Source organism: Talpa europaea (genome assembly GCF_964194135.1).
Source record: "Talpa europaea genome assembly, chromosome: 1".
Lineage (NCBI taxonomy): Eukaryota > Metazoa > Chordata > Mammalia > Eulipotyphla > Talpidae > Talpa > Talpa europaea.
Window position 1 is genome coordinate 136,128,147 of NC_140073.1, and position 26,889 is coordinate 136,155,035.

Below are 26,889 nucleotides of genomic sequence, written 5' to 3' on the forward strand. Positions count from 1 at the left end.
ACAAACAAACAAACAAATAAATAAATAAAAACATGCCTCTATAAAAAAAAAAATTAAAAAAAAAAAAAAGAATGTCCTGAACAGAGGGACTTTTAAGAGAAACTGGTAAGAGGGCAGGTAAGGTACCAAGCATAAAGCGTTGGGTTATGATAAATCAAAAAGTTGAAAAAAATAAAGTTCGTGAGTACAGAAGTTACCTTTTTGTTTAGCACGATAGTTAAATTTTATTTTAATTTTTCTTAAAAATCTTTGGCATTCAATAAAGTGATAAGAAAAACCTCAATTTCAGCATTTGTCTATTAAGTTTCCATAGAAACAAGTCAGAACGCCGAATTTAAAGTGCAGCACGTTGAAAGTTTGCTCTCAATATCTTTATTTCAGGCAATTTTATATCCGTTTCCCTGGAAACAGAAATAAAAAAAACCTACTTAAATGTAAAACATTTTTACTTTTCTACAATGAAGAATTGTTTGGTTACTTAGACAAAATCATACATAAATGATGCTCTGCTTTGTTCATTCTGAAATATTTCAGAAAAACCTGGCTTCTTCAAGCGATTTTTTCAAAGAGATATTCCTACGAACCTAGTATAGATTTCAGATAGACTCAAAAGTATTTTTCTTCCTTGCTTTTTTCTTAACAGTATATCTGATATAACTGACAGTGGTATTTTTGACACAAACTAAGATACTGAAGACTTCTTTTCCAATTTTATTATTACTCAAAATTTCCAATAGACTTTTATGTGCTAACCTTAGGAACTTTGCTAATTTATTGACTAAAGGTACTCTCAAATATCCCTTTCTCTCCCCTACCTCCTGAGACATGAGGGCAGGGAACAAATTGGCAGTATGATCTGGAAAAAGCTGAGCAACAGAGCTCTTTCCAGTAACTATCCTAAATCTTTTTTTTTTTTCCCTTCTTTTAAAGATTTATTTATGCATACAAGAACTGGGATACAGGCCAAAGGTGCAGGGGGTGAGAGGATTCACCAGAGACAGAGCGGGGAATAGAACAGGCAGACTGACTGAAATACGCTGCTGATGGGAGCAGTGGGCGAGACAGGAGAGGTCTGCTGCGCCATGTGGGTTGCTCCCTGGCGGGGATGGAACTCTTGCTACAGAGGCTGCGAATAGCTTTGCAGTGCTGTGCTTAACCCTTTATGCCATCAGGGAGGACCTTTTTTTTTCTTTCTTGATGATACTATTAAACATTTGAGGTAAACAATTTAGAAAATTTTAAAAAGTCATTCATGCATATTCAGAATATGCAGAACCTCTAATGTTCTGGTGTTCTTCTTCCTGAACCTTTGTATGTGTATGAAAATAGCATTTTGTTTATTTTACAAAAATGGGTTTGCCCTATATGCAGCTTTTATAAGTTTTGTTTTTTTGTTTAAAGCGATGACTGGGGTACAGGCCAAAGGTTCTTAATACCTAGCAAATTCCCCAGGATGTATTCCCATGCTAATGCTTATCTGTTACATGCCTTTTAATAACTGTTTTCTGAACCATCAGATGGTTCAGTCATCATTTACCCACTCTTTTTAGTTTGGTGTCTTTTATAGTAAAACCATATACACTACCATGACAGTACTTTTATTCTGGGCACATTGATTAAAACTCATGAGTTATACCTGCCTATAGAATTCAAATGCTGTACTTACTTTGTCTTGTAACTTTTGTTCACGGGCTTAGTCATTTTGTAATCAAAATGACTACCCTGAATTTTCTTATCCTAAATTAAAGATTTTATTGGTTTTTATCTGAACCATAGAGTACCTTTTTTAGGTTTTTGTGGTTCTTGATAGTAGCCTGTCTCACTACCACTCTTAACAGATCTGAAAGTTTTAGATGACAAATCAAAAGATAGCATTAGAAGACATCTTAGGCAATAAAAGAAAATTGTGGGAAACTTAACTGACTTTGAATGCACTGAAATGGCTGTTTATTGAACATTGTTCCAGGTGCAGAATAGACTGAGGTGTTCAAGACAAAGCCTCTACCCTATCCAAGGTGCTTGTATTCTAGAGGGAGCTTAAGAATAGAGAAGGCATAAATTCTCAGTGTCAGGTAATGAGGTGCTGGGAAGAAAATAGAAGAAGGTAATGGACTGGGAAGGAGGGCAGTTTTACATGGGCTGATTAAAGACGGCTGTTCTCCTTAAATGGCATGTGAGCAGGCCAAAAAGTGAGCGGGAACTATGTGAGAATGTGGGAGGAGAGGTTTTCATGCAGAATTACTCATATGGGAATGTGGTTATGTGTGGGTTAAGACAACTGGGTTAGCTGCAGCAGAGTAAAAAGGATTCCAGGAGGAATAGGTAGAATCTCCCACTTGTATGCCTAGTGGGCCTTTGACAGGAGAGCTGGATTTTAGTCTTAACTGTAATGGGAAAGCACTGGAGGATTATATGCAGGGGGGGTGGTGATGCTTATTCTTTAGGGGGAAAAAATCAGACTAGTTACTTTGTGAGAATAAATTGTAGTACAGGCAAAGCTGGAAGTAGGAGGCCAGTTAGGAGGCTGGTGCAGTGGTTCATGTGAGAGCCAATAGTGGTTTGAACAAAAGACTACGAGGATCTAAAATATAAGCTGATATGAAGAAATTCAGTGAATCTAAAAATAGGTAACAAAAACAGACAAGTCACAGGAAGAAATGCAGATGACCCTTAACATGAATTCACACACAAATGCAAAATAAAACTATACTCTAGTTTTCTTTCTTGAAACTTGACACATCATTTCTTTGGTGCTGGTGGAAATGTGAAATGGTTTGACTTCATGAAGGGGAATTTGGCACAGTTTCACAACACTACAGATACATTGAGTCCAGAAATTCTACTTCCTGGAATTTATCCTGAAGATGTACCCTGCAAATATGAAAGCACAGTCAGAGTTGTTATTGGATTATTTTCTTTTTTTTTTAAATGCTATGCTGTGTAGGTAACTTAATGTTATTTATTTATTTTTTTTAAGATTTATTAATGCATACAAGAGCCGGGGTACAGGCCAGAGATGTGGGGTGGGTGGGTTGGGGGTGAGAGGATTCACCAGAGACAGAGCAGGGAACAGAACAGGCAGACTGACTGAAACACACTGCTGAGGGGAGCAGCAGGGGAGACAGGAGAGGTCTGCTTCGCCATGTGGGTTGCTCGCTTGGCTGGCCAGGGATCAAACTCTGCAGAGGCTGCCGATCGCTTCACAATGCAGCGCTTAACCCCTTGCGCCACCAGGGAAGCCCTATTGGATTATTTTCAATAGCAAAATATTGGAAATAATTCATGTCCAGTAAGGGACTGGTAAAACAAAAACACTTGAAGAAGGATGAGAGCTCTCTTTTATGGCTGTGACATCTCCAGGATACATTACCTGAAAAAAGCAAAATGAGGGCATAAGAGTAATTACATGCTAGAAGCAGGGATAATATGTTTTTTCTTATTTTTAAAAATAAAAGCACTAGAAGAAAATCTTGCTATTAACCCCGTTCCTATAGTGGGTAACCAGAACACATATTTGGTAAAGATATTTGGGTGTGGGTAATAAGTGAATATTTTTTGTATACTTCCCAAGAAAATGCTAAATGTTCACCTTTTGCTTTTGAATTAATTTGCAAAGGCTTTGTTTTGCCACTTATTTCCATAGTGTATATGTCTTGCTTTTCACTTGATCCTCAAGATAGTATGGGAATTGTATCTTTTACAAATGAGGAGAAAGACTCAGGTATAAATCAAACTGTTCAAGATTGAAAACAACTTGCTAGATAAGGATATATGGCTTATAGGAATAAAATTTATAGAATGACTGATTATAGGCTTTCTTTGGATGGCATCGTGTGTGTGTTAAAGTAAGTTTTTAGATTAAGGCAGCAAACTTGCATAATTTGAATTAAATGGAAGTAACCTGCAAACTGGAAATGTTCTTAAAAATCCAAGAAATCAAGCAAAGTGCTTTTTAGAAGTATGTGAAGGAAGGAAGGTATACTTTCACTTGTGAAATGTCACATCTTAGTCATGGTCACTAACATGGATTGAGAATTAAAACAAGACCAGACTGAAATCCAAGGTAAAGCCAGATACAGAAGTGGCTTGGAAGCCAGAGTTGGAATTGTCAGTTAGGAAAACAGATGCAGGCAGGCTGTAGGCTGGGGGACATAGGAATAGGTTGTGTATCTCCTGGAGAGGAGACCTACCCAAGGCTGTCAGGTAGGAATTACCTTGACTTGGGGTGAAAAGTGTTGACATTATGACAGAAAAATCACAAATTTCCATTATCATTGTAAGGCTTAAATTGTTTGTGTTACTGGCCACAGAAGGAATGTAGTATATAGACTAGGAATGATAGAGCAGTTCAGTCAGTGCAGAAGCCAGTGAGTAAACAGGTACCCAGCAGCTAGCCTAGAAACTGCTGACATCTTCTGTTTAATTGTAACACATTGAAATCTCTGAAATATGCTGCTTCTCTCAGATTTCTTGGTCACTACCCTCTTCTAACATTTTGACTAGGAAAAGTCATTTATTTACAGTTTGTGATTGCATATTTTTAACACAGCCTTTATTAGTACATTTCATTTATTCTAAGTTGTCTGTATTTTCACATTTTTAATAATTTGCAATTGAGATGGATCTTACAATTGATAGGATCTTAAATTAGAGGAAAGCAGTATTCAATGTCAAGTGATGTTTTAGATTCTTTCTCTGAGGAATGTTTATATTAAGATTCAAGCATAATTTTTTTTTGAAGTTGTACTTTTCCTGCATGAGTCTATCATGCTGTCAAATTAAATTGCAATTTGAACTGATAATACAAAAGTGATGAGTCTTAAAATACAGTTTTAATTCATAACCCCTAATCATGAGCTCAAGAATATTTCTCCTAGGTTAAAACATTGTTCGAGGTTTCTAAAGAAATAATTTTAGGGAGGATTCACATGTAAGATGCACAGTAATTTCCTGACATCTCTCTAAATCATTTTGTGTGCATGCATACATGTGTGCTTGTTGGGGGTGGTGGGGAATGATATAATGTTTTGCTTAATAGTTGGTCATCATACCTTTGTGACAGTGACAGTAGTATAGTGCAATTATCTTAGACTCCTTAGGCTCTTGGAAAAGAGTTAATGGAGACTGCAGAAATATTGTTTGGAGTTTGTCTAATGGCTTAAATATTCATTCTATAAAATACAGTGGTATTTGTCATTAGCAAAACATGCAAATTATATAGAAAATGTTGCAGGCTTAAGATGATTAATGTTTCTGAAAACCTCATGCAACATTAGGGCCCTTGTAGATATAAATAATAGGCAGCTCACTGAAGTGAAAAATGGTCAGAAGTGGAAAATGGCCAAACTGTAATCAAGGAAATACCAAGTAGGGCCACAGTGAGGTCCCCCATTCACATTAGTAGGATTTTTTTTCAAGTGTTCCAAGATGGTGTAGGAGCTGTAAAGCTAGTGTGACGGGAGTAGCTGATCAGACCCCATCTTCTTTAGAGAGCAGTGTAGCACTACAGTTGCGCCATGAATATGATCCAACCTTTTGGTCCATTCATTCCACTTTTGAAGATTTTTTTCTAAAGCAATTTTAAAATATATTTTAAAAGCCCCTTTTTTATGTATGTGGAAATTTTTTTATATATTTGGAATTTCTCGTGCTGTTTTAAGAACTTTGTAAGTACCTAAAACCCAACAATAGGGGTAGCTAAAGGAACAACACTTGATGGGTCATTATGTGTTCATTGAACAATCAGTATACTGCAGTGTGGGTATCACTTGTCAGTAACAAAGCAGGTCTTAAGTTGTACATGGATTAGAGCTATTTTTAAAGATGTGTAAGAAAAGAAACGAAAAGTATGGTTTTGAGTTTGTGGGTCATTGTAAAGCATTATTTTGATTCTTGAAATTTCTCTTCATGATATCTGTTAAAGAAATGAGCAGCTGATTTTTACTAACCCCACCTTTAATGAGACCAGCTGTACTGCTGATTAACCTGGTCCCTTTTAGTTGCAGGTTAAAGAAAACCTATCTCAAAATAGCTTAGAATTTTAAAAATCTATTGACTTGAATAACAGAAGTTTATGGAGTAAATTAGGCACTGCTTAACCCAGGAATTAAATAATCTCAGAACTATCTGTTCTGTTCTCTGTTGATCTCTCCTGAAAAAGACTAACTTCTCACGATGGCCTGGGGAACATGTGGCCACTCCAGATTAGCTAAGGGTCCTACAGCTCTGCCTTTCTCCTCTGATTCTTAGGTGGTACCAGGGCAGCTGGTTCTTAGGTGGTACCAGGGCAACTGTGATTGATTGGCCAGCCCTGGGTCATGTGGCACCCTAGAACTCTAGGGTGGTAGAGAAAGTGCCAGTTTTTTTTTTTTTTGTCACTTGGGATGATTTTGTTTTCTTTTTGCATGTTGTCATCTATTTAACCCAGTCTTCTTGATTTTTTTTTTTTTTTTTTTTGTAGTTAGATCCATAGTAGCATATATTGGCTGGAAGGAGGTGGTGGGGAGGGAGGAAGGGAGTTTGTGTGTGTGTGTGTGTGTGTGTGTGTGTGTGTGTGTGTGTTTAAAGCCTGCTCCTCGTGCCTCCCTGGTGGCGCAGGGAGTTAAGACGCAGCCTATGAGACTATCTGCAGCCACTGCAGCACAAGTTCGATCCCCCGCCAGGGAGCTACCCGTATGGCGCAGCAGACCTCTCCTGACTCGCCCGCTGCTCCCCTCAGCAGTGTATTTCAGTCAATCTGCCTGTTCTGCTCCCCACTCTGTCTCTGTTGAATTCTCTCACCCCCTGCACCTCTGGTCTGTACCCCAGTTCTTGTATGCATAAATAAATCTTATTAAAAAAATAAAGCCTGCTCCTCTTTGCTACTACCTTTTCCTGGACTTCTATTGAAACTTATTAAACTTTATCATACCATAGGTATTGACACATAATATGGTTATTTCTACAAATATTTCTACTTATTTTTCAGATTCAAATGTACATTTGCTTTCTTTTTGGTAGGAAGTAGTCATGAATCTTTCAGAAACCTTAGTTTATAGGCAGCCGTGAAAGTCTCCACTTGTCACTTTGCACAACTGAGTTAGTTAATTTTTTTTCAAATAGCTAACATCTCATTTTTCAAATATGTGTGTGTGGGGGGATAATTCTTGAGTCCTTTACATAAAAATGTTGAATAGCACAGTTTCTTCAAAAGTAGCTTAATAAATTCAAATTCAGTGAAGGAATTTCCATGAACAGAGCAGTTGATTTAGCTATGTAAATTTCTAGTTTTAGCTGTACCATAAAAATGGATAGTTCAGATCCCTATTACATCAGGAGGTCCCAAATTATGTTCATATAAGATTCTATATGTATTTATCATAGGAAGTAATTTCATGTAAGTTTGTGAAATGCTGGGCTAGTATTTACTACATGTGCATTTTGATTCTCTAAGAGCCAGGGATATAGTATATTTCAATTTGATCACCAAAACCCCATATATATAAAATAGAATAATTATTACTTGTTGTTTGGGAAATAATGCCCTAACCAAGTCTCTCTGGATCTTGGTCCAGTTTCTTACAAGTTTGGTTAAGTGATTTGAGGTGAATCTTTTTGAGAAATATCATAAGGTGGTTTTTCTTTTTTAGTGATTATGTTATGATCCCATATGGTGGCAAAGTTTCTTTTATAAAACTTCAAGGACCTCTCCTGTATTGACTAAAAGGACTATGCTACCTCCATCTTGGTGCAGAGTGAACTGCCAGCAGACAACCTCCCTACCTCCCTTTACACTAGGTACAGCTGAAATATTTACAAGCAGCCCTGTGGTCTGCTTTAGAAAGTACTGTTATTGAAACCCCAAATTAATTCACATGGCATGGAAGGAAGAAGTTACAGTTTAACAGGAAATTGAGGGCACAAATTAGACATAACTTATCATGGAAGACATAATCCTATAGATTAGAACATTGAACTTTTATGCAATCCTCTTAAATCTGCTGCAATCAACAGTCCCCAAATAAAGCACAGCTAATTAAATGAGTTCATTTGTTGAATGGAGTTAAAATGAGCCATTTGATTGTTTTAAGGACATTTGCCAAAAACAGCTTACTTGGTTTTGGCATATTTAATATATTAGCTGGTATCTGACAGTAATTGGTCACAGCATAACTTCTTTCTTGAGACTGTTCCTGGAATGTACTAGTAATAGCAGCATAAAGGAGGATGACTATATTTTTTGATTGATAAGTAGGAAGGGGAAGGCCTACATGATTCATGTAAAAGTTGCATTTCGGTGCAAGTTAAAGAAAAAGACATAATCTGGTTTTTATTCTACAGATATGTAGAGAGATTCTTTAATTTTGCTATTTCCCACCAGAATTTTTGTTTTCTAAAATTGTCTTTTTATCATTACTAAAATCTCTTCCCAAGACTATTAAAAGTAATTAAAATTGATGTGTAGCTATTTAAAAAAATCATGTCTCTACTCAACTAAATTATCAAACCTTTTCTTTCTTTACAGACTTAGCTTTGGAGTCAAACCCTTCTGACCATCCAAGGGCAAGCACAATTTTCCTGAGCAAATCTCAAACTGATGGTAAGACTGTTTCTTTTTCCTCTGAGAAAAAGAGTGAAAACTGTTTCTGTTTTGTCTATTAGAAAGTATTTAGAAGAATTCGTGCATTGGTTTAAGTGTCTCACTTTTTTGTGTATTCGCTTGTTTTATTTAATTTACTATGTGGTGAAATACTTTCCTTTAGTTATTGCTTTAGTGAAGAGAACACATAGTCTATCTGTTTACACATTTTGCCACCTCTTTATCAACACAGCCAATTGGCCACATGATTTCGATGTGGTCTATTTCTACATACTACTTTGTCCTTTTCCCCTTGTTCCAAAGAGCATTCGTCTGGTTTTAAAGACAAATGGTAGGATTTAGATTGACAGTTTTCATTTGAACAAATGAAAATGAATTTGTATATGGGGATTGAATCTATAGTTTTGGCCCCATTTTACACAGTGATCAATCACATGAGTCCAGTTTCAAGTCCAGATTTATGATACTCAGAACTTTAAGCTGTTCAAAATTTTCTCATTCTAATGTAATGCGGTGCCAGGACATAGCAAAGCAAACCTGCGCTGTTGGATTCCCAGAAGGTTAGCCTTGGCCTGTGAAACTGGTGTAACTGGAAACTATTTCTGCTTGCTTTAGGGTGAGAATCCAGAACTATGGGCTTTTTAGTTTTCCTGCTTGCTTACTTAACTTTCCTAACATTTTTGTTTTATCTAGTTATTTGCTTAAAGAAAAGCCACATATAACCAAATCTTTCAGTTGATTATAGCAGCAGGCATGCAAAAAGTCAGGGTTCCATAGTATTTGAAGAAATGAAGCACAATAAAAAAATGAGGGGGGTGTCTAATGTGCATTTTCACAGTGTTGGTATACTTTGTCTGTCTTGAGCAGCTCTTTTCTGGTTAGAGTTCCTATAGTTCGCAGTTTCTTCCACAACCATGGGCTTCTCATATATAGACTATGGACACAATAACAAAAAAACTGTCCCATCCCCTGTCAGTCAGTCATAAGTAATGTGTGCCTCTGCTGCCTGTCCTGAGCTCTGGGGTGGGGGTGGGGGAGAGGAGATTGGGGCATTGTGGGAAAATGTGTTGCCCAAACTGTCTCCAGAACTTTCATTCTTCCGATCTTTGTTAAAGCAAGATGCTGTTGTGTGTTGTAGATACGTTGAATTAGGCTTGCACACTCCTTTTAGTAACAAGATAGGTTAATTGCCAGTTGTCTAAAGACCCATTAATTTTTTTAGTAAGACCTTTTAGTAGACTCCCTGTAAGTGTAAGTCTGGATGCTTCCAGAGCTACTGATGCATCTAGAAGAGATTAGTTCTTGGCCAGAAACTGGTTCTTGGAACTGTCACCTGTTAGATCCTGGTAATTAAAGTAAGCGGTGTATAAGTGTAGAATTAGAAAATACTAGTGGGCAGGGGTTTCCCTAGTGACGCAGGGGGTTAAGCACCACACTATGAAGCAATTTGCAGCCTCTGCAGCATTAGTTTGATCCCCGGCTGGCTGACATGGTGCAGCAGACCTCTCCTCTCTTGCCCGATGCTCCCCTCAGTGGTGTATTTCAGTCAGTCTGCCTGTTCTGTTCCCCACTCTGTCTCTGGTGAATCCTCTCACCACCACCCCCGCCCCCCATATCTCTGGCCTGTACCCCAGCTCTTGTATGCATAAATAAATCTTTAAAAAAAAGAAAAGAAAAGAAAATACTACTGGGCAGCAGTTCAGATATACAAGTAAATTTTACTACTAGCTAAAATTTTCACCTAGCCTAATTTGCTTTGCTCTTTTGTTTTGTATGTGGAGATCTTTCATTTGTATGTAATATCAAATACCTGCTAGTTCAGAATATAAAAGTTTTAATTAAATTTTTTTAATTGAGGTAACATGGTTTACATGTTGTACCTTGACATATATATGTATGAAACCACATCCACTACCAGAGGTCTAGTTACCATCTGCCACCATCCAATCACCTACCTTCACCAGTTTCTCCTACCCCCACCCCACCTCTTGTGGTAAGCATCATTCTGTTCTCACACTCTAAGGGTTTTTTTTTGTTTTAAAATTAAGCTTTTAGATTTTACTTTGAGATTCATCTTGCAAGGTGACTTAAATTATAAATTTTGTTGGAAATTACTTTAAAAATAGAATGAAATTTCATCTTACTTTGTATACTGATAATCCATCAGATAATTAGCAACTACTTTTATTTTTCTATGGCATTTGTATCAGAATTGATCAGTTAATTTTTTTTATTCTTAGTGCGAGAAAAGAGGAAGAGCAACCATTTAAATCATGTAAGTAAACAGTTGAAAAGTTAAGAAATTGACAGTTTGAATTAAAAGTATGTCTGCCATGATTCCTGAAAAGTATAATGGACCCAATACAGTTAGCCTGGACCTCTTTTGTAGATTTTATTTTCCTAGTTATCAAATGTATACAAGAAAGTAGTGCCCATTCTTTGAGCGTTCTGGTATTTAAGTTTAGTAGCATGGTTGTGGTATAAAGTTCTGCCTTAAAATATGTTGCCTCAATTTTTTAATCTTATTTTTATCCCAAGTAACAAAGTATAGTATGTGTTACTTTTTAGCACTGTCTATTGACTTCTGTCATAGCAAATGAAAGCTCAGCTTCCTCACTTCCACATGACCTTATTTCCCTCCCTTTGGTCCCTCAACATATATCACAGTTTTTACTAAATGAGAATCCGTGTTTGTTATTATAACTTCACAGATATTGTTGACTGCGGAGCCATGTCATTCTGTCTGTGTCTCCTCCTTGTATGTCCTTCATTGTTTTTCCAAATATTTTTGAAATCTGAGCACTTTTGCACTTTTCCAGGATAACCCAATCCTCTTTTTCCTAGCCAACATCTCACACAGCTAAATGCAGTAAGTAGCGCCTTGGCTGGTCTCCCTTCTTTCCCATTTTTCTTTTGTTGTGGTTGAATTAATTTCTCGACTATATTCACTGTTTTCTAACAGCTCTTCTCCCTGCCCCCCCTCCCATGTTACAACATTTGTCACATGCCTATCAAAAGGATTTTCCAACTACTTAAACACATCTCTGTTCCATTTTTTTTCCTTGGTGAAAACCTTCCCCAGCCTTTTGTCAATTCTACTCCAGTAAAGGCTGGGTTTTCCCTAAGCCTGTTCTATGCCTCTTTTCCTGGGATATCTCTGAAGTCATCTGGGATCTCACATAACTGCTCTCTAGTGTTGGATCCCTTACATCCTAGTTTCTTTTTCCCTCTGTTTTGTTACACGCTCTTGTTTTTACTGGAGCACGTTTTCCTGGGGAAGGACACATGGACAGACATTTTTGGAGATCAAAACCTCTCTGAAACGTCTATTTGATAAAGTATAGAATTCTAGGTTGAAACTAATTTTTACTTCTAGAGACACTTTATTGATTTCTTACTGTGTCCTTAAATATGTTGACATTGTATGATGTATTGTACATAAAATAATAATAATCATCCCCCTCCTAACCCCTTCCTTCTCTGCAAGCGTTTAGTACCTTTAATCCTTGGGATTCTGCAATTTCATATCCTTTATTATGGACCTTTTTGATTCAGTTGGACTTTAAATCTGCAGACCCTGCTAGTGAAATTTTTTGTTCTTTGCTATTTTCTCTGTCTTTTTTTTGGGGGGGGGGTATTCCTTTTATTCAAATGTTGGACCTTTTAGACCAGTACTTCTGCATGGATCTCTTAATTTCCCTGTCCCCCCTCCTTTTTTCCATTTTGTCTTTTCTGCCTCTGGAGATTTCTTTGACTGTATACGTTGGCCCTTCTATTGAATACTTTGGTTTTTTTCTTATTTTTAACTTACAGAATTCTCCTGGGCTTTCAAGAGCTAGGCAAAGATTCTACAAAAGAACTTCAGGAGGGAAATAGCCCATGTAGTTCATGTTCCTCTCTTCCTTTGCCTTCTGCAGTGCCTGGGCCCAGCCATGCTTTATGTGGGGTATCCCTATACGGTTTGCTTCCCAAGCCTCAGTGGCCTTGGCATCAAGTCACTGATTACTTGCATACCACATAGAAGAAAAAGGAAAACAAGAGTTTTTATATTCTGTTACATTTTTAAATAGCATTTGGCTCTCTCATTAATGCAATTTTTTATCTTTCTGAGGGTGTCTTAAGATATTTTTTTTTTTTGTTTCCTTTGCTCTTGAATTCTATTGCTCATCAGTCTTACTGTTTTGATCTCTCTTGATTGTTGGAGGCCTCCCTGAAATGTGCAGTGGTCCCTGGCAGTGTCTTAAAATCTATTCACCATGAGTGAACAAAACTTGTTAACTGCATGTATTTGGGGGTCAAGCATCTGAATTCTGAGCCTGCCTTGGGTTCTTTAAGACAAATTGACTCTCGGGCCTCCCCGGTGGCGCAGCGGTTGAGCGCTGGGTTGCGAACCTGCCCGCAGCCTCTGCGGCGCCGGTTCGATCCCCGGCTGCTCCCCAGCCACAGGAGGAGGGTCCCACATGGCGCACAGACCTCTCCTGCGGCCCGCTGCTCCCCTCAGCAGTGTACTTCAGTCCTTCTGCCTGCTCTGCTCCCCGCTCTGGCTCTGGTGAATTCTCTCACCCTCCCACGCTTCTGACTGTACCCAGTGCATGTATAAACAAAACAAACAAACAAATAAATAAATAAATAAACATGCCTCTATTTAAAAAAAAAAAGACAAATTGACTCTCTTTGTCCGGCCAAGTGACATTCTTGGGCACCAAGGTTGTGCCTCCACTGTTTTGCCATGCAGTTATCATTCTTTTATCTGATCTTTTCATCTTTCAAACCATTAAAAATCATCTGCTCATCTTGTGTGTTAACCTTTTAAAATGCCTTTAATGAGAGGATACTCTTTGAAAGGAAGACGAGAAGAAATAGATTTGTGGTCCATCCACCGTATTTAACTCAAACATAGAACCTATATTTAAGTGTAAGTCTAAGTTTAAGGTTTTAATTCAATATAATTAATGACATTAATTCAGAGAATACTTTTGGCTATACTTGTAACTGACATATTACCCTTTTGTAGTAAGGCCTTGATTAAGAATTCTATGCAAACCACGAATCCTACCATATCATCCTGTTAATATGCAACAGAGATGGAAAAGTTTTCTTAGGTGCATAAAATGTTAGAAACTTTTAAGTTATTATGTCATTAATTCCTAAACTTATCTAGAACTTGACTTGTAAAAAGAGTGAAAGGAAAGACGTGACCTGCAGTATTACTTTTTAATGGGTTAAAATAAGAGACAGTAGGCCCACGGGGGAAAGTCAGTGGGTCGGAGAAGAATTTTGACAGACACTTGATCTTTGGTGGTCAAGTTTGGGTTGTGACTCCCGAGACTTTCAGGTATGATTACTTAACATTCTTGGCCATTGAACCTTAAGACTGGTAAGTGAGCCTTGCCATCTTTTGTAAATGTCCCTCTTCTCTACCATCAGTGCTGAATGAATGAAGATAAATACTGTTCTTTGTCCCTGTCTATTGAAATAATACCCATGAACACACTCTACTGTCAACAGTGTTTTTCGCTTTTTTATATTCTTATGCATGTCAGTGTGGTTTATTGAGGTGGTGAGCCAGCAGCAATGGCAAGGCTTTAACCATAAAGGACAATTGTCTTGAATTTTCAAGCAAGATATGAGGGGAAAGTGACCTGCTAATGGCTAATACAGAGGCTTCATTCTGTCACCCTCGAGTACTAGACACGAAAAAGTTTGAACAGTTGGGAGTAGGCCTGGACTGATGGGAAAATAAATTCAGTGGTTTGTTGGTTGGATCTAGCCAGTAGACTGTAAATTGCTGATTCACTAAGTGAGCCCCTATAGAGCTACAAAACCACATCTAATTAAAATTTTAAATGTTTTAGCATTAATAATATGCATTCACAGTAGAAAAAAAATTAACTAGAAGAAAGTAGGAGCAAATATCACTTAAAAAGTCTACCACCTTATCTATATTTTGGTGCATTTCTTTCCTATTTTTCATTCTCCCCTTATGTAAGTTTTTTGTATATTGACTTTTTGTTGTAGTATTTCACCCTATTATACCCTACAAGTAGTTAAGAGATAACTTTCCATTTAAAATAAAAGTATTTTAATTAGTTAATTTTTCATACTGGCTTTTTTTGTTTGTTTTGTTTTTTGGTTTTTGTGGGTTTTTTTAGATTCTGAAAGTAAATTACAGTAACTGAATAACTTAAGGAATATATCAGTTTTAGATAGTTAAAACATTTCTAGCTTGATGAAGAATTTAGTCCTCCAAATAGTGGTACTATTAAAATATATAACATCTGGAACTTTTTGTTAATAAGGAATAAGTAATTTGCAGTAAAACATCTGAAACATAATGGTTTTATATGCCACATGGGTAGTGTTGGTTTATTGGCTACAGGCTGTGTATTTTAAAAAGCATAAATCAGATCTTCTCCCTGCCCCATCTTTTTATATGATGGGAGGGTGTTGACAGCATGGTGAAAATTATTTTATATTAACAGGAGAAGGAAGGCGCATCTGAATTAGTTTTTAAAAACATCCGCAAAACAAGCGTTAAAATTGTTGGTATTCTGTGGTATTAAAGAATGTTGCTGTTACTTTCAACTATTTACAGTGACTGGGATTTGTTTATTAGCCTTGTTTATTGGAAGGGAATTCTCCCAACATAGGTTAGGCTTTCATTATCTCACCCCTGCTGTATTGTTGGGCTCTTCACAAATAAATGGATACTTCTAAAGTGTTTTAAAGATAGTTTATTCTCTAGAAGGTCTCTAAGTTCATTGTCACTTCTCCAATACCACTTGCTAAATTCTAATTTGTATCTGTAATAAGAGTGACCTTCTATAATTGATTTTAAATAGCTTGTCAAAACACTTGAACTGGGGATTTGTCTCCAGTTCTGTGCTCAGCAGCTGGAGTTAGGAGGAGTAAAAGTTCTCTCTTTCCTGGAGAAACTTTCCTGGGGGGTGGGGGTGGTGCAGCAGTTAACCCCTCAAGCAGTTTGATATCATGTAACAAGAGGTCAGTTGACTTGTGAGGAGTAGAGAAAGGAAGAAGTTTTGTGGTGTGGCAGCTGGCAAGAATCTCCTGGAGGTAGATGGAATGAGAAGGGAAGGCATTGTGGCTGAGGACACAGCATGCACAAGGCAGGAGTGTTGTGATGAATGACAACTTGGAGATGAGAATTAATAAAATTTCAAGTTGAATGGAAAGTAGTCTCTGAGGTTCTCGTTTGTCTAATGGCATTTAAACATAAAATGAAAGCTGAATTTTCAATGTTTTACCAGTTTTGGATGTGAGAAAATCTTAAAGTGATACTTTTTCTATCCTTCAGATAAGGAAATTGAGGCCAAGAGAGATCTAGTCCCTCTCGCTTGTTAGTTACATACCAGCCCTGGCATACACAGCCTCTTCCTTGAAACAGTTATTTCCTCACACTGTCTCCTGAACTAGTATTTATTATTGGTTTTCATTTCCTGCAGTAAAATGCTCTTGCATCAATATTATATAAACAGCATTATTTTTTATTGTTCTAGTTGAAGAGTAGAAAATTTCGACTGCTTTTCCTTGCTTAAGGAAAAAAAAACACTGAAGTTTTACATTATTTTAAAGGGAATGTATAATAGGTACTTGCCAGGTTTGACTATAGGTACTATATCAAATGCAGCATTTTAATCACCTATCTTTCAGCTCTCCTTGGTGGCAGTTAGAGTACTCAGTGGGTTTCCCATAGAGCTGCACATGATACCACACTCAAGCAGTTCATGGAATGTAAGAAAAATCTTAATGCTTGATTGTTTGACATTTTAACCAAGGGGAAAAAAAAACCACACTTTTATAGGTTTAACTTACTGTGACATTTTCTTCTATTTCCCTTCCCCTTCAGGTATCTCCAGGGCAGCTTACTAAAAAGTATAGCTCATGCTCAACAATATTTCTAGATGACAGCACAGTCAGCCAGCCTAATCTTAGAACCACAATAAAATGGTGAGTACAACTAGGTTGCCAAGGGCTGAGTGACAGACCCCTTATGCTAACAGCATCCTAGCCATACTTGTCATTTCAGTCATCTGTCCTTTTTGGTGATTAGGCTAAGAAACTGGTGTCAACTATATTTAGATCTCAAAAACCTAACTATGAATTTTTAGTTTCTAATTTCATCTTACAGTACGTGGTAAAAAGGAAAGCCAGTTAGCAAGTAAGAAAACCCTAAGAAAGTATACATCTGTACTTGATAACATTTCTGTTGTTTAGATGTTTTTGAACATAACAAGGAGAGGTGTTTTTTTAGTGAATGTTTTTAGAAGAAAATAACTGTATTTGTATTATAGGCCTAAAATACCATGTTCTGTTTTGGAACCTACTCTCAAAAGACAGAACAGCTTGTCCCCTACTGGCACCAGAGTGTATCTGCATTTAAATTTAGTTAGATTTTGCCAGGTTTTCTCCATCACGATTCCTGCTCCTCCCTCTTGCCCCCTCCCCCACTTAAGTTCTGTATGAAATTCATTTCTGCTTCCTGTCCTCCGGGGGGGGGGGATATATCAAACCAGTGTTAAGGAAAAAATTCTCAAGCTCAACTTATTTGTGAATGAAATTTATTCAACTGAGGTTTTACTTTTCATATATTTAATTTTATATGTGTGTATAGAGGTATAGATAATGTAAGTCTATCTCTAAGTCATCATTGTCAATCTATATATAAGAAAATCATAGCAGAGAACAGAAAAAGATGATTGGAAACATAGCTGTGGTCAGGTTTATACTTTAAGCAAAGATGAATGCTGTCACTATGACGAAAACTAGTGTTAATTTCTGGGAGCATGTCGTTGGTCACAGTTGGAGATGCACTTTTTCAAGATTAGTTACAGAGGGGGAAAAAACAAAATGCAGAGCTCCCTAACTCCATTGAGTAGTCCAAGGAGAATTTTTTTTTTTAATTAAAGTAACAGTGCATGATAACATGTTTCAGGTGTTTGTTGTTGAGAATCAGCATGTCTGTAACTATGTTAAGTTACTACTAAAAGTCACAATCTTACCTCACCGCATACTTCCCTGGGATATGGTTGGTGATTTATTAGAACACAGTTTGGGAACTACTACTTGAAAATATTAATATCCATAATCCCTAATTTTTTTTGTCTTAAAACAGTTTATAAACTTAATTTTGTTTCCAGTTTGCCAAGCTTTTTAGCTAATTAAATTATGACTACTACTTTAATTAAAAACAGGTTCACAGTCAATATATTGTTCTCTCAGGTGTAACAATTATTCCTATCAAATTGTTTCAGCAGAAACTGAATCCCAGATCTCTCTGAAGTCCTGACGTTTGGCACCTATTGAGTAATCACTGTCTGTTTTAATTCATTCAGGACACTAACTCCATGGGTAAAACCCCCTTCTACTCTGGCTGGTGTCCCAGTGTCTTTTGAATTGGAAAGATTCTGATGTTTTCAGTACATAACTCAAAAGTAGATTTAAAGTTAACCTTGCTGGGCCTCCCCGGTGGCGCAGTGGTTGAGCGCTGGGTTGCGAAGCTGCCCGCAGCCTCTGCGGCGCTGGTTCGATCCCCGGCTGCTCCCTGGCCACCAGAGGAGGGTCCCACATGGTGCGCAGACCTCTCCTGCCGCCCGCTGCTCCCCTGAGCAGTGTACTTCGGTCCTTCTGCCTGTTCTGCTCCCTGCTCTGGCTCTGGTGAATTCTCTCACCCTCCCGCACTTCTGACTGTACCCAGTGCATGTATAAACAAACAAACAAAAACAAAACAAACTAAATAAATAAAGCATGCCTCTATTTAAAAAAATAATAAAAAAAAAAAAAATAAAGTTAACCTTGCTCAGACATGTTTATCTCCCCGCCCCCCAAATTAGGCTAATTTTTGCAAATACAGTAAGTTTTTGCTCTTAAGTTTTAAAAAATCATCATTCAACATATTCACTATTAATGAAGTAAAAGTTTACTAAGAAAATAGGGCAAATTGGCTTTTAGGAATAGTTTTGAAAAAATAATCATGAGGTAGTAGTGCGTTTTCAATAGGGTGATGAGCCTTATTACAATTACTTTTATGCAACTTTTTTTCAATATATGCATCTCCAGAGACCTGCATTTCATCTCCCTTTTCCTCCCCCACATTCTCTCACAAAGCTATTTGACAAGCTGGAGAAGCATGTGAGGATAAAAACATCTGGAATGTTTGTGATCTTAACCCTAATTCATTCATTCCCTAAGGTAGCACTGCAGTCACATGAGGAGCTTTAGAAACAATCCTGCTGTCCCAGTCATATCCAATGCCACTTAAGTCAGAACATCTGGAGAGGAAGAAGGCGGTTTTTAAAGCTCCTTAGGTGATCCCAGCTTGCTGCCAAGCTTGGAAACCACTGCTTGGTGGGATGTAGGAGAAAAAGAACTTCTAAGCTATTGGCGGGACCTTTGGCAGTCTAGATTTAAGCCTTGGTTCCCTTATTTGTAAAATGGGTTTTCGAAATAAACGTCATCTAAGGTTCAGTGGTCCTTTGTAGCCTATCACTTTCAATTCTGTGATTTTAAAATCAATTTGAAGTTTGAAACTATTTGAAGCACTATAGAAGTATCCATCTTTGAAAGTAATAATGTCACAGGTCTTTTTATAAATGCTAATATTCTATAGACCTACTTATAAAATTCAGATTTGCCTTCCCTCAATTATTTTGAGCTTCACTGTAGACACTGAGGGCAAAGGGGAGCATGTCACTTACCACGAGAACCCTTTGTTGCCTGGTGCACAGCATCTGCAAATAATTAGGAATACAGTAGTGGAAAGAGTGACTGAGGACTTTAATATCCATTAATATTTCATATCAACTTTTTTGGAGATATCTGTCATTGTTCTACTGTGTGAAATTAAGCTGCATTGTTAGTACTGCTTATTTCAGGAGAGCTAGACCTAACATTGAGTTTGTGAGTACTTACTATATTTGCTATTAAATTGTCTAATAATTATATGAAAGTAATTTTAAGTGGTTTTATATTGATAAAAAGTACTTTCATTATTTACTTTTAGGAAAATGGTGAAAAATGTATGGGTAGCTGGATAGTGAACAAAATCTATTGAAATACAGAGCCTAACAACGTTTAAAAAATGCAAAAACCTGCTCTATGGCTTAAATTTAAGAATTTATGGCTATAAATGGATACAAATGGATATATGTACAAATACAAATGGATATATCTTGTACAGGCTGTGAAAGGTGGTGTGGGTGGAAGGGAAGATGATAAGGGAAATATATAATCATTTGTGTGTTGTGATACTCAACTGAAATTTGTCTTTTAATAACCTATTACTTGGCCTTTTGGTTATCCTGTTTTGGTCAAAAGCCAAAAAATCGAAAATGGGGACAGTGCCCATATGAATTTTTCTGAATTAGAGGATTTGGAGGCTAGTGGGAATCTGGGAAGGTTTTAATCCCCCGCCCCCCCAACCCCTCTTAAAACAAATCTCTTCAAGCCTAACATAAAATCAATTGTTACAATGTTTTTTTTTTCCCTCCACAGTGTGACCTTAGCAATATATTACCACATAAAGAACAGGTGAGCGTTTTTAAAACCTGTCTTGTTCTTCCAGCTAATTAACTCACAAGTAGGAAGCTTAGTATTAGGTAATAACTATGGACATTGTTGGAATATGTTGTGTAGTGCTTTATTATATCGAAGGGAATCATATGCTTTGTTTCAGGATTATTCTACTAATTCTCTAAATGATTGAGTATCCTAAAGAATGTTTATTTGAGTTGGATTATATTGATATTTATTAGAAATTAAAATTGGGAACTTAAAAATCAAATTTATGTTAAGACAAAATTTTTATAACACTATTGAAATTTTCAGTCAAATAATTCTTTGTTGTGGGCGTTTGATCTGTGCATTCTAGAATGTTTAGCAGCACCCCTGTCCTCTACTCACTAGATGCCAGTAACATCCTCTCCCTGCCTCCATCTGTGACAATCAAAAATGTCTCCACCGTGACCTAATGTCCCCTGGAAGACAAAATCACCCCTGATGGGGGATCATGGTGTTAAGTAATATTTTTTATTAAAATGACTTTTTCACAACCAAAAAAGTTGAGTAAATATGTGTCATTGATCAATGATTTTGCAAAGCTCTTTAATGTGTGACTTAATAGAAAACAATTGATTTGTCCATATCTACTTTGTTGTCAGTCGTTTACAATCCCTTCAATCTTTTTTTTTTTTTTTTTTTGAAGAAACAATATGAAAATGCAACCTCAAACTTTCAGGCATTCTTTGATAGTGTACCAAAAGTTCACAAGTGCTAGTTTCTTAAATTAGTTACAGTGGAATTTTAAATCACATCAGTGTCCTAGTACTCTGTTAATACCCATTGATCTGTTTTGCATGGTAAATGGCTGTTTACCCTGCATATGATTTTACAGTATTATGCATTCTCATTTGGAAAGGATTGGTTCACCTTTCTTGTGTCAGAAACTTAATTTTATTGAGATCACCACCAGTCTTATCAGAAAAGTGCTCAAAAATTGATAAACTATCATGTTTACAGCAAATGGTACAGTTTCTCCAATCCTGCTTGATTGCTTGAATTTTATCATTGGCAACAAATAAACTGTTCTCCTTGAACTGACAGTCTCACTTTGTTCATCACTTGTATTTTGACATAAAAATGTATGAAAAGTGACTGACTTTGCTCACAAATCACAAGTGCCTTTCTTAACACACTCATCCTTGAGTGTGCAGAGTGCTTATTGAATACTTTCCACTTATCAGAATTTTGAAAAGAAGGTTCAAGGTTTAATAACACTATTAATTTGTATTGTTTTATCAAGGACATCTTAAGTGACGCAGGAATATTTTTTTTCAATTGTAAGTGATAGTGAAGAATAGAACAACTGTTAGTAGTTTGAGGCTGCCTTGGTCCATGCTCAGAAACCAGCAGTTTTACTTGAGTTGCTTTTATATAATTCTTGCAGAGTATGGAAGCAGGTGATGTTTGGTTTTTTTGTTGTTTTTGTTTTTGTTTTTTGTTTTTTGTTTTTCCGGGGGTTTTTTGGTGGGACCCTTGCCAGCGGCCGGGGAACTAACCGGCACCACAGAGGCTGCAGGCAGCCTAGCAGCCCAGCGCTCAACCGCTGCGCCACCAGGGGAGGCCCAATGTTTGGTATTCTTATAAAAGGTTTTGATCTCATGGACCTTCTGAAAAGGACTTAGGGGATCCCCAGGGGCTTGCAGACCACATTTGCAAACCAGTGTTTCTTTAAATGAGCACATATTAATGTGGGGAACTTTTACATAACAAGACAATTATGTTTTTAACTCAAGCTATTTAAAAGAGATAAAGAAGGAATATACAATAAGAATGTAATACAGAGAACTAAAGAAAATAAAAATGCCAGCCATTACTGTTTTAAAAGATACTCTGTATTCCAATGTGAGGGTAAGGAGTGGAAACATATTTGGTTTATTAGCATTACCTGTTAGGGAGAGTCAGTACTTATAAAGGTATAACTCTGGCTGGTCATCATAGAAAAGATTTCACGGAACTTGATGTATGGAGTAAAAAGAGGTCAGGAGACCTTCCTAAGGTCAGAGAATACAGGAGAAGAATTTGTAAAATTGCTTGGTTGAAGGTTAAGCTTCTCCCTCCACCCACCCCCGCAACTTCCAGCAGATACTTTGCTAAGATATTAGTTCCTGAATTAATTTTTTAATTGCACATTCTTGTTTTACAGAGATGCAAATAGATCCTTGGATATTTTTGATGAGAGATCACATCCACTCACAGTAAGTGTCAGTTTTATTGAAATTGTAGTTTTCTCATACAGTTGTGTTTATTTCATGCTGATTTGTTTTGAAATAATTGCTAGAAGAAAATCATCACTGTTAGCTTAAAATAAAAAATCATTTCTCTAAGTTTTCTTCCTTACCCCATATTGTATCTGATCATTTATGAAAGGAGTATGGTGTTAGGGATATGACGGAACTGAGTTGCAGAGTTGCATAATTAGTGAACTCTAAGGTGAGCATACCCAAATATCAGAAAATGTATCTTTTTTTTTTTTTTTTTAAGATGTATCAGCTTCCTTTATTCTGTAAAATACCTGAAAATGCATTTTCCAACACCTCCTTTGGCATATTTTCACCTAGAATGTTATTTTGACAATACTAGTTACATTTCACTTTTTTTTTTTTTTAATAAATTTTATTGTTATATTCCCCATACAATTGCAGCCCCCCATTCTGACCCCAATCCCTCCCCTCCCGCCCCCGCCCCCCTAAAAGTGTCTCTGGTTCATAGTTTTTTGTTGATTTTGATTTTCACTTTCTTATAGTTATTCATTTTCCTGGTCCCTTATTTAAGTTTTCTAGATTCCTGCTATGAGTGAGACCATCCGGTATTTTTCTTTTTCTTTTTGGCTTATTTCGCTGAGCATGATCCCTTCCAGCGCCATCCATGTTGCAGCAAATTGCATGTGTTTATCTTTTTTGAATGCTGAGTAATATTCCATGGTATATATGTACCACATCTTCTTGATCCAGTCATCTATTTTTGGGCATTTGGGTTGTTTCCAAAGCTTAGCTATTGTAAACAGTGCTGCTATAAACATAGGGGTGCAGGTGTTCTTTGGAATTGATGTTTCTGTGTCCTTTGGGTAAATACCTAGGAGTGGAATTGCTGGGTCATATGGAAGCTCTATGTTTAGTAGGTCCAGAAATCTCCACACAGCTTTCCACAGTGGTTGGACCAGAAAATGTATCTTTTTAAAAGATAGTTTTCAGGGCCTCCCCGGTGGCGCAGCAGTTGAGCGCTGGGTTGCGAAGCTGCCCGCAGCCTCTGCAGCACCGGTTTGATCCCCGGCTGCTCCCTGGCCACCGGAGGAGGGTCCCACATGGCGCGCAGACCCCTCCTGCCACCCACTGCTCCCCTCAGCAGTGTACTTTGGTCCTTCTGCCTGCTCTGCTCCCCGCTCTGGCTCTGGTGAATTCTCTCACCCTCCCGCGCTTCTGACTGTACCCAGATGGTCTCTATGAGGAAAGTTAGAAAACTATTTAAATGTGAATCAATTAAAATAACAAAAAAATTAAAAATTCACTTTCTCAGGTGCTTCATAGCCATGGGTGAATGGTGGCTGTGGTCTGGGCCAGCACATCCTTTGGAATGTTATGGTCATAGGAAACTGACAATGTGTTTTCATAAATTGATTGTAGAGAAGTATGACAGATGGTGATCAGTAAGTCTTTCCACCCTAATCAGATAGCTTGCACTTGGGAAGATAAGGTGAAAAGGAACACCCATAAATTTTCTGAGGGTTGTACCTGTAATGAATGGTGGTGAGGATCACTATGGTATTTAAGATCCCATTGTTTATATTTAAAAGTCTAAAAGACATGTCACCTAAGCAAAATTCTTTTTAAGGGCGCGTGGGCATGTGTGAAGACTGCGCTCTGAAGAGTGTACATAAATGTTTTTCTTCAATTGACACTTAACGTTGCATTTTTTTTCTTTCAGCGAGAACAGGTTCCAGAGGAATACTTTAAGCATGACCCTGAACACAAATTCATTTACAGATTTGTTCGTACTCTTTTCAGTGCCGCTCAGCTAACAGCTGAATGTGCAATAGTAACTTTGGTAAGATATTTATTCTTTCATAAAGCATCTTGTACTGGGGGTATGGGCCTGGTTTTTAAATAAAGGGTTCCTGAAATGATTATCAGAACTTCAAAGAGAAACCTGTCAAAGGCAGCAGGAGGCGCACATTCAAGATTAATACTTGTTAACAAAATAATAGGCTGTTAAAAGCAGCAGGAGAGATTTCCTGTTTCTCCCTTCCTACTTCAGGGCACACGTGGCACTTGCATTGTGCCCATGCATGCGTGCCCACACACGCCCACACACACCCACACACACCCACAAGGTGTGCTGGTGGGGTGGGGGCAGTCACAAAACCATGTGGTTCACAGGTAGGGCCTGATTCATTGTAGGTCTAAGCTGAGTCTTGTATTCCCGAGGCTCTATTCCCCAGGCAGTTCTGATGTGTGTCGTGTTTGAAAATTTTTACCGTAGCTGTTCGTTGGGCAGTGGGTGTTAATCCACCCTTGCTTTACTCTTGTGCCTGCCTGAAGTTGCCCAGGATTATATAATACCAGAAGTGCTTGGAAAGACTAGGTCAGAAGCTGGCTAACTGTGCCCCAAAATAACCCACCAGCTCGTTCCAAAAAGGGACTTTCTGCTTTGAAATAGTGGGAGAAACCTGTACTTACGAGAGAGCAGGGTGACACAGCGGCCTAGTAGTCATTTCAATCTACGGAACTGGAATACAAATCTGAACTAGAGGTGGGGAATTAACAGTAGCTGTTTAGATACAGAAAAGTGTGTAGAATAAATAATGGGTAGAAGATAGATCTGTAAGGACTATCAGCACTTAAGGAAAAAGTCTCCAGAGAATGGCTGGGGTGGTAGGAAAACCAGGAAAGAAGAAATAAAAGAGAAGCCAAGAATAAAGGTTTTGAGCAGAATGTGGTTACAGTGCTAATTGTGCTTATTCCATAACTACTCACCAAATATTTATTCTCTGTCATTATTCTAAGTGCTGGGTATATAGAAGAGAGAGAAAGCCTTAGTAGGGCTTATATTCTAGTGAGGAAGACACATTTTTAATGGTGTTTTTAAGAAGATACATATTTTAGGTAATGATAAATGCCAGGAAGATAAAGCAGGGTAAGGGGAAGTGATTAGCAGGGCTTACTAATTTAGATAGAATGATCAGAGGTAGGGTATTTGTATACAGGTAGCATTTACTGGTAAGCTGGCTGAACTGAGGAGCATAGGGAGTTCTGGCTTTACAGGCAGAGTGGCAATTAGAAGACTATGAGATGGGAAAAGGTTCTCTTCGAAGTGTTCCGGGAACAGAGAAGTGACTGGCATGGTTGCCATGAGAAATGAAGGAAAGACTATTAAGAGATGAAGCCACAGAAATGCCTTGTAACTTGCAGATCACTGGTCTGATGAGAGCCCTTTGGCACATTTTGGACTGGGAAGTAATGTGCTCTTAATCTAAGAAACCATCGTAGCATGGCTGCACTGTGGCATATAGATGTAGTGAGAGCAGGTGAGAAGTGACAGTAGAAAGCAGTCAAGTTACCAGTGAAGGTGGGATTAATAGAACAGCTGATGGACTCAAGCAGGGTAACGCAAACTGAGGTTTTTGGCCCCATCAAATGGGTGAGTGGAGTGCCCATTAATTACAAAAGAAGGCTTGCTGAAATTCTCCTGACATAGGAAGGGTAAGTATTATAAATAAAAGTATTGGCATTCAAGCAGGTTTGCCAGCAGAGGTTGAGAGATTGCCAATGCTATATAAGTACCTCTGATTTTTTGCATAAGTAGAGTTAAACCTTGTAGGGAGTTTCATTTTTAGAATACTTCAAAGTGTTCTCTTGTATGAATAAATAAATCTTTTTAAAAATTACTTCAGAGTGCTGAGTTTTGTGGGATGAGAGCAAAATTTCACTTAGAACATAAAATATTCAGTGACCATTTGTTTTTGAAAACAGTTGAATTAGGAGAACATTGGCAAGTCTGAGCTGTCAGTTGGAAAACCTTCAGATCATAAACATACTCTTACTTTTGTCTTTGTCAAATAGCATCTGTTCTCTTCTGCAGGGTGCCTTTTAGGTAAAAACAAATCATGGCTTACCTCCGTAAACCTTTACGCAGCTGTTAATTTGGCCCAGTTCTTTGTAGACTCGGCATTTGACACATGTAAAAGAAATCATGACATCACCTCACAAACTGCCTGGCAGGTTCCGAGGCCTCCCAGGGATACAGAGACAGCCTTGAAACTAACAGAATCGACTCAGATGTGAATTATGTGAGACAAGTGAATTATGAAATGGCAATGGAGATGTGAAAATTAGGAGATAGGACTATCCTTTGTTTGCATTGTGTTCTTAACAAGGGTGGTAAATACTGAAGTCCCTGCTAGTTGACTGGCCTCAAGCGCTCATGTTTTTTTGTTGCCTGTCCTGCTGCACCACACTGTAGCCACTGGGAGGCTCTCTTGACCACCAGTTTTTATCTTCAAGCTGATGCCACAAAAGGACTCGTGTAACCTGTTTGAAAAGGAGTAGATAGAAGCGCTATTATCAGGGTTTTACACATAAAGTCACCACGTAACTCCCAGCCAGGTATGGCACGTTGTACGTGGTAAGCCCTTCAGTATTACTGAACACCTGGAATCTGCACTAGGCCTGTGTATGCTGCCCTTCAAGAGTAAGAAGATAATAAATAACAACATAATCCGTCTTCAGGATGCGTTTGCT

General features: G+C 37.7%; 1 protein-coding gene across 2 annotated transcripts in view; it reads left to right on the forward strand.

The window, feature by feature from the left end:
- CCNYL1 (cyclin Y like 1) overlaps positions 1–26,889 on the forward strand; it is a gene marked incomplete at both ends in the record, with an annotated part of 34,234 nt that overhangs the window by 2,354 nt on the left and 4,991 nt on the right. The window contains 6 exons of one of the 2 annotated variants that reach the window (XM_084250491.1): positions 8,504–8,578; positions 10,819–10,853; positions 16,446–16,546; positions 20,090–20,125; positions 22,299–22,350; positions 24,077–24,196. In XM_084250491.1, the coding sequence (XP_084106617.1) occupies positions 8,504–8,578; positions 10,819–10,853; positions 16,446–16,546; positions 20,090–20,125; positions 22,299–22,350; positions 24,077–24,196 (419 nt within the window). The remainder of the gene's footprint in view (positions 1–8,503; positions 8,579–10,818; positions 10,854–16,445; positions 16,547–20,089; positions 20,126–22,298; positions 22,351–24,076; positions 24,197–26,889) is intronic. The other variant, XM_084250492.1, reaches the window with a different exon arrangement.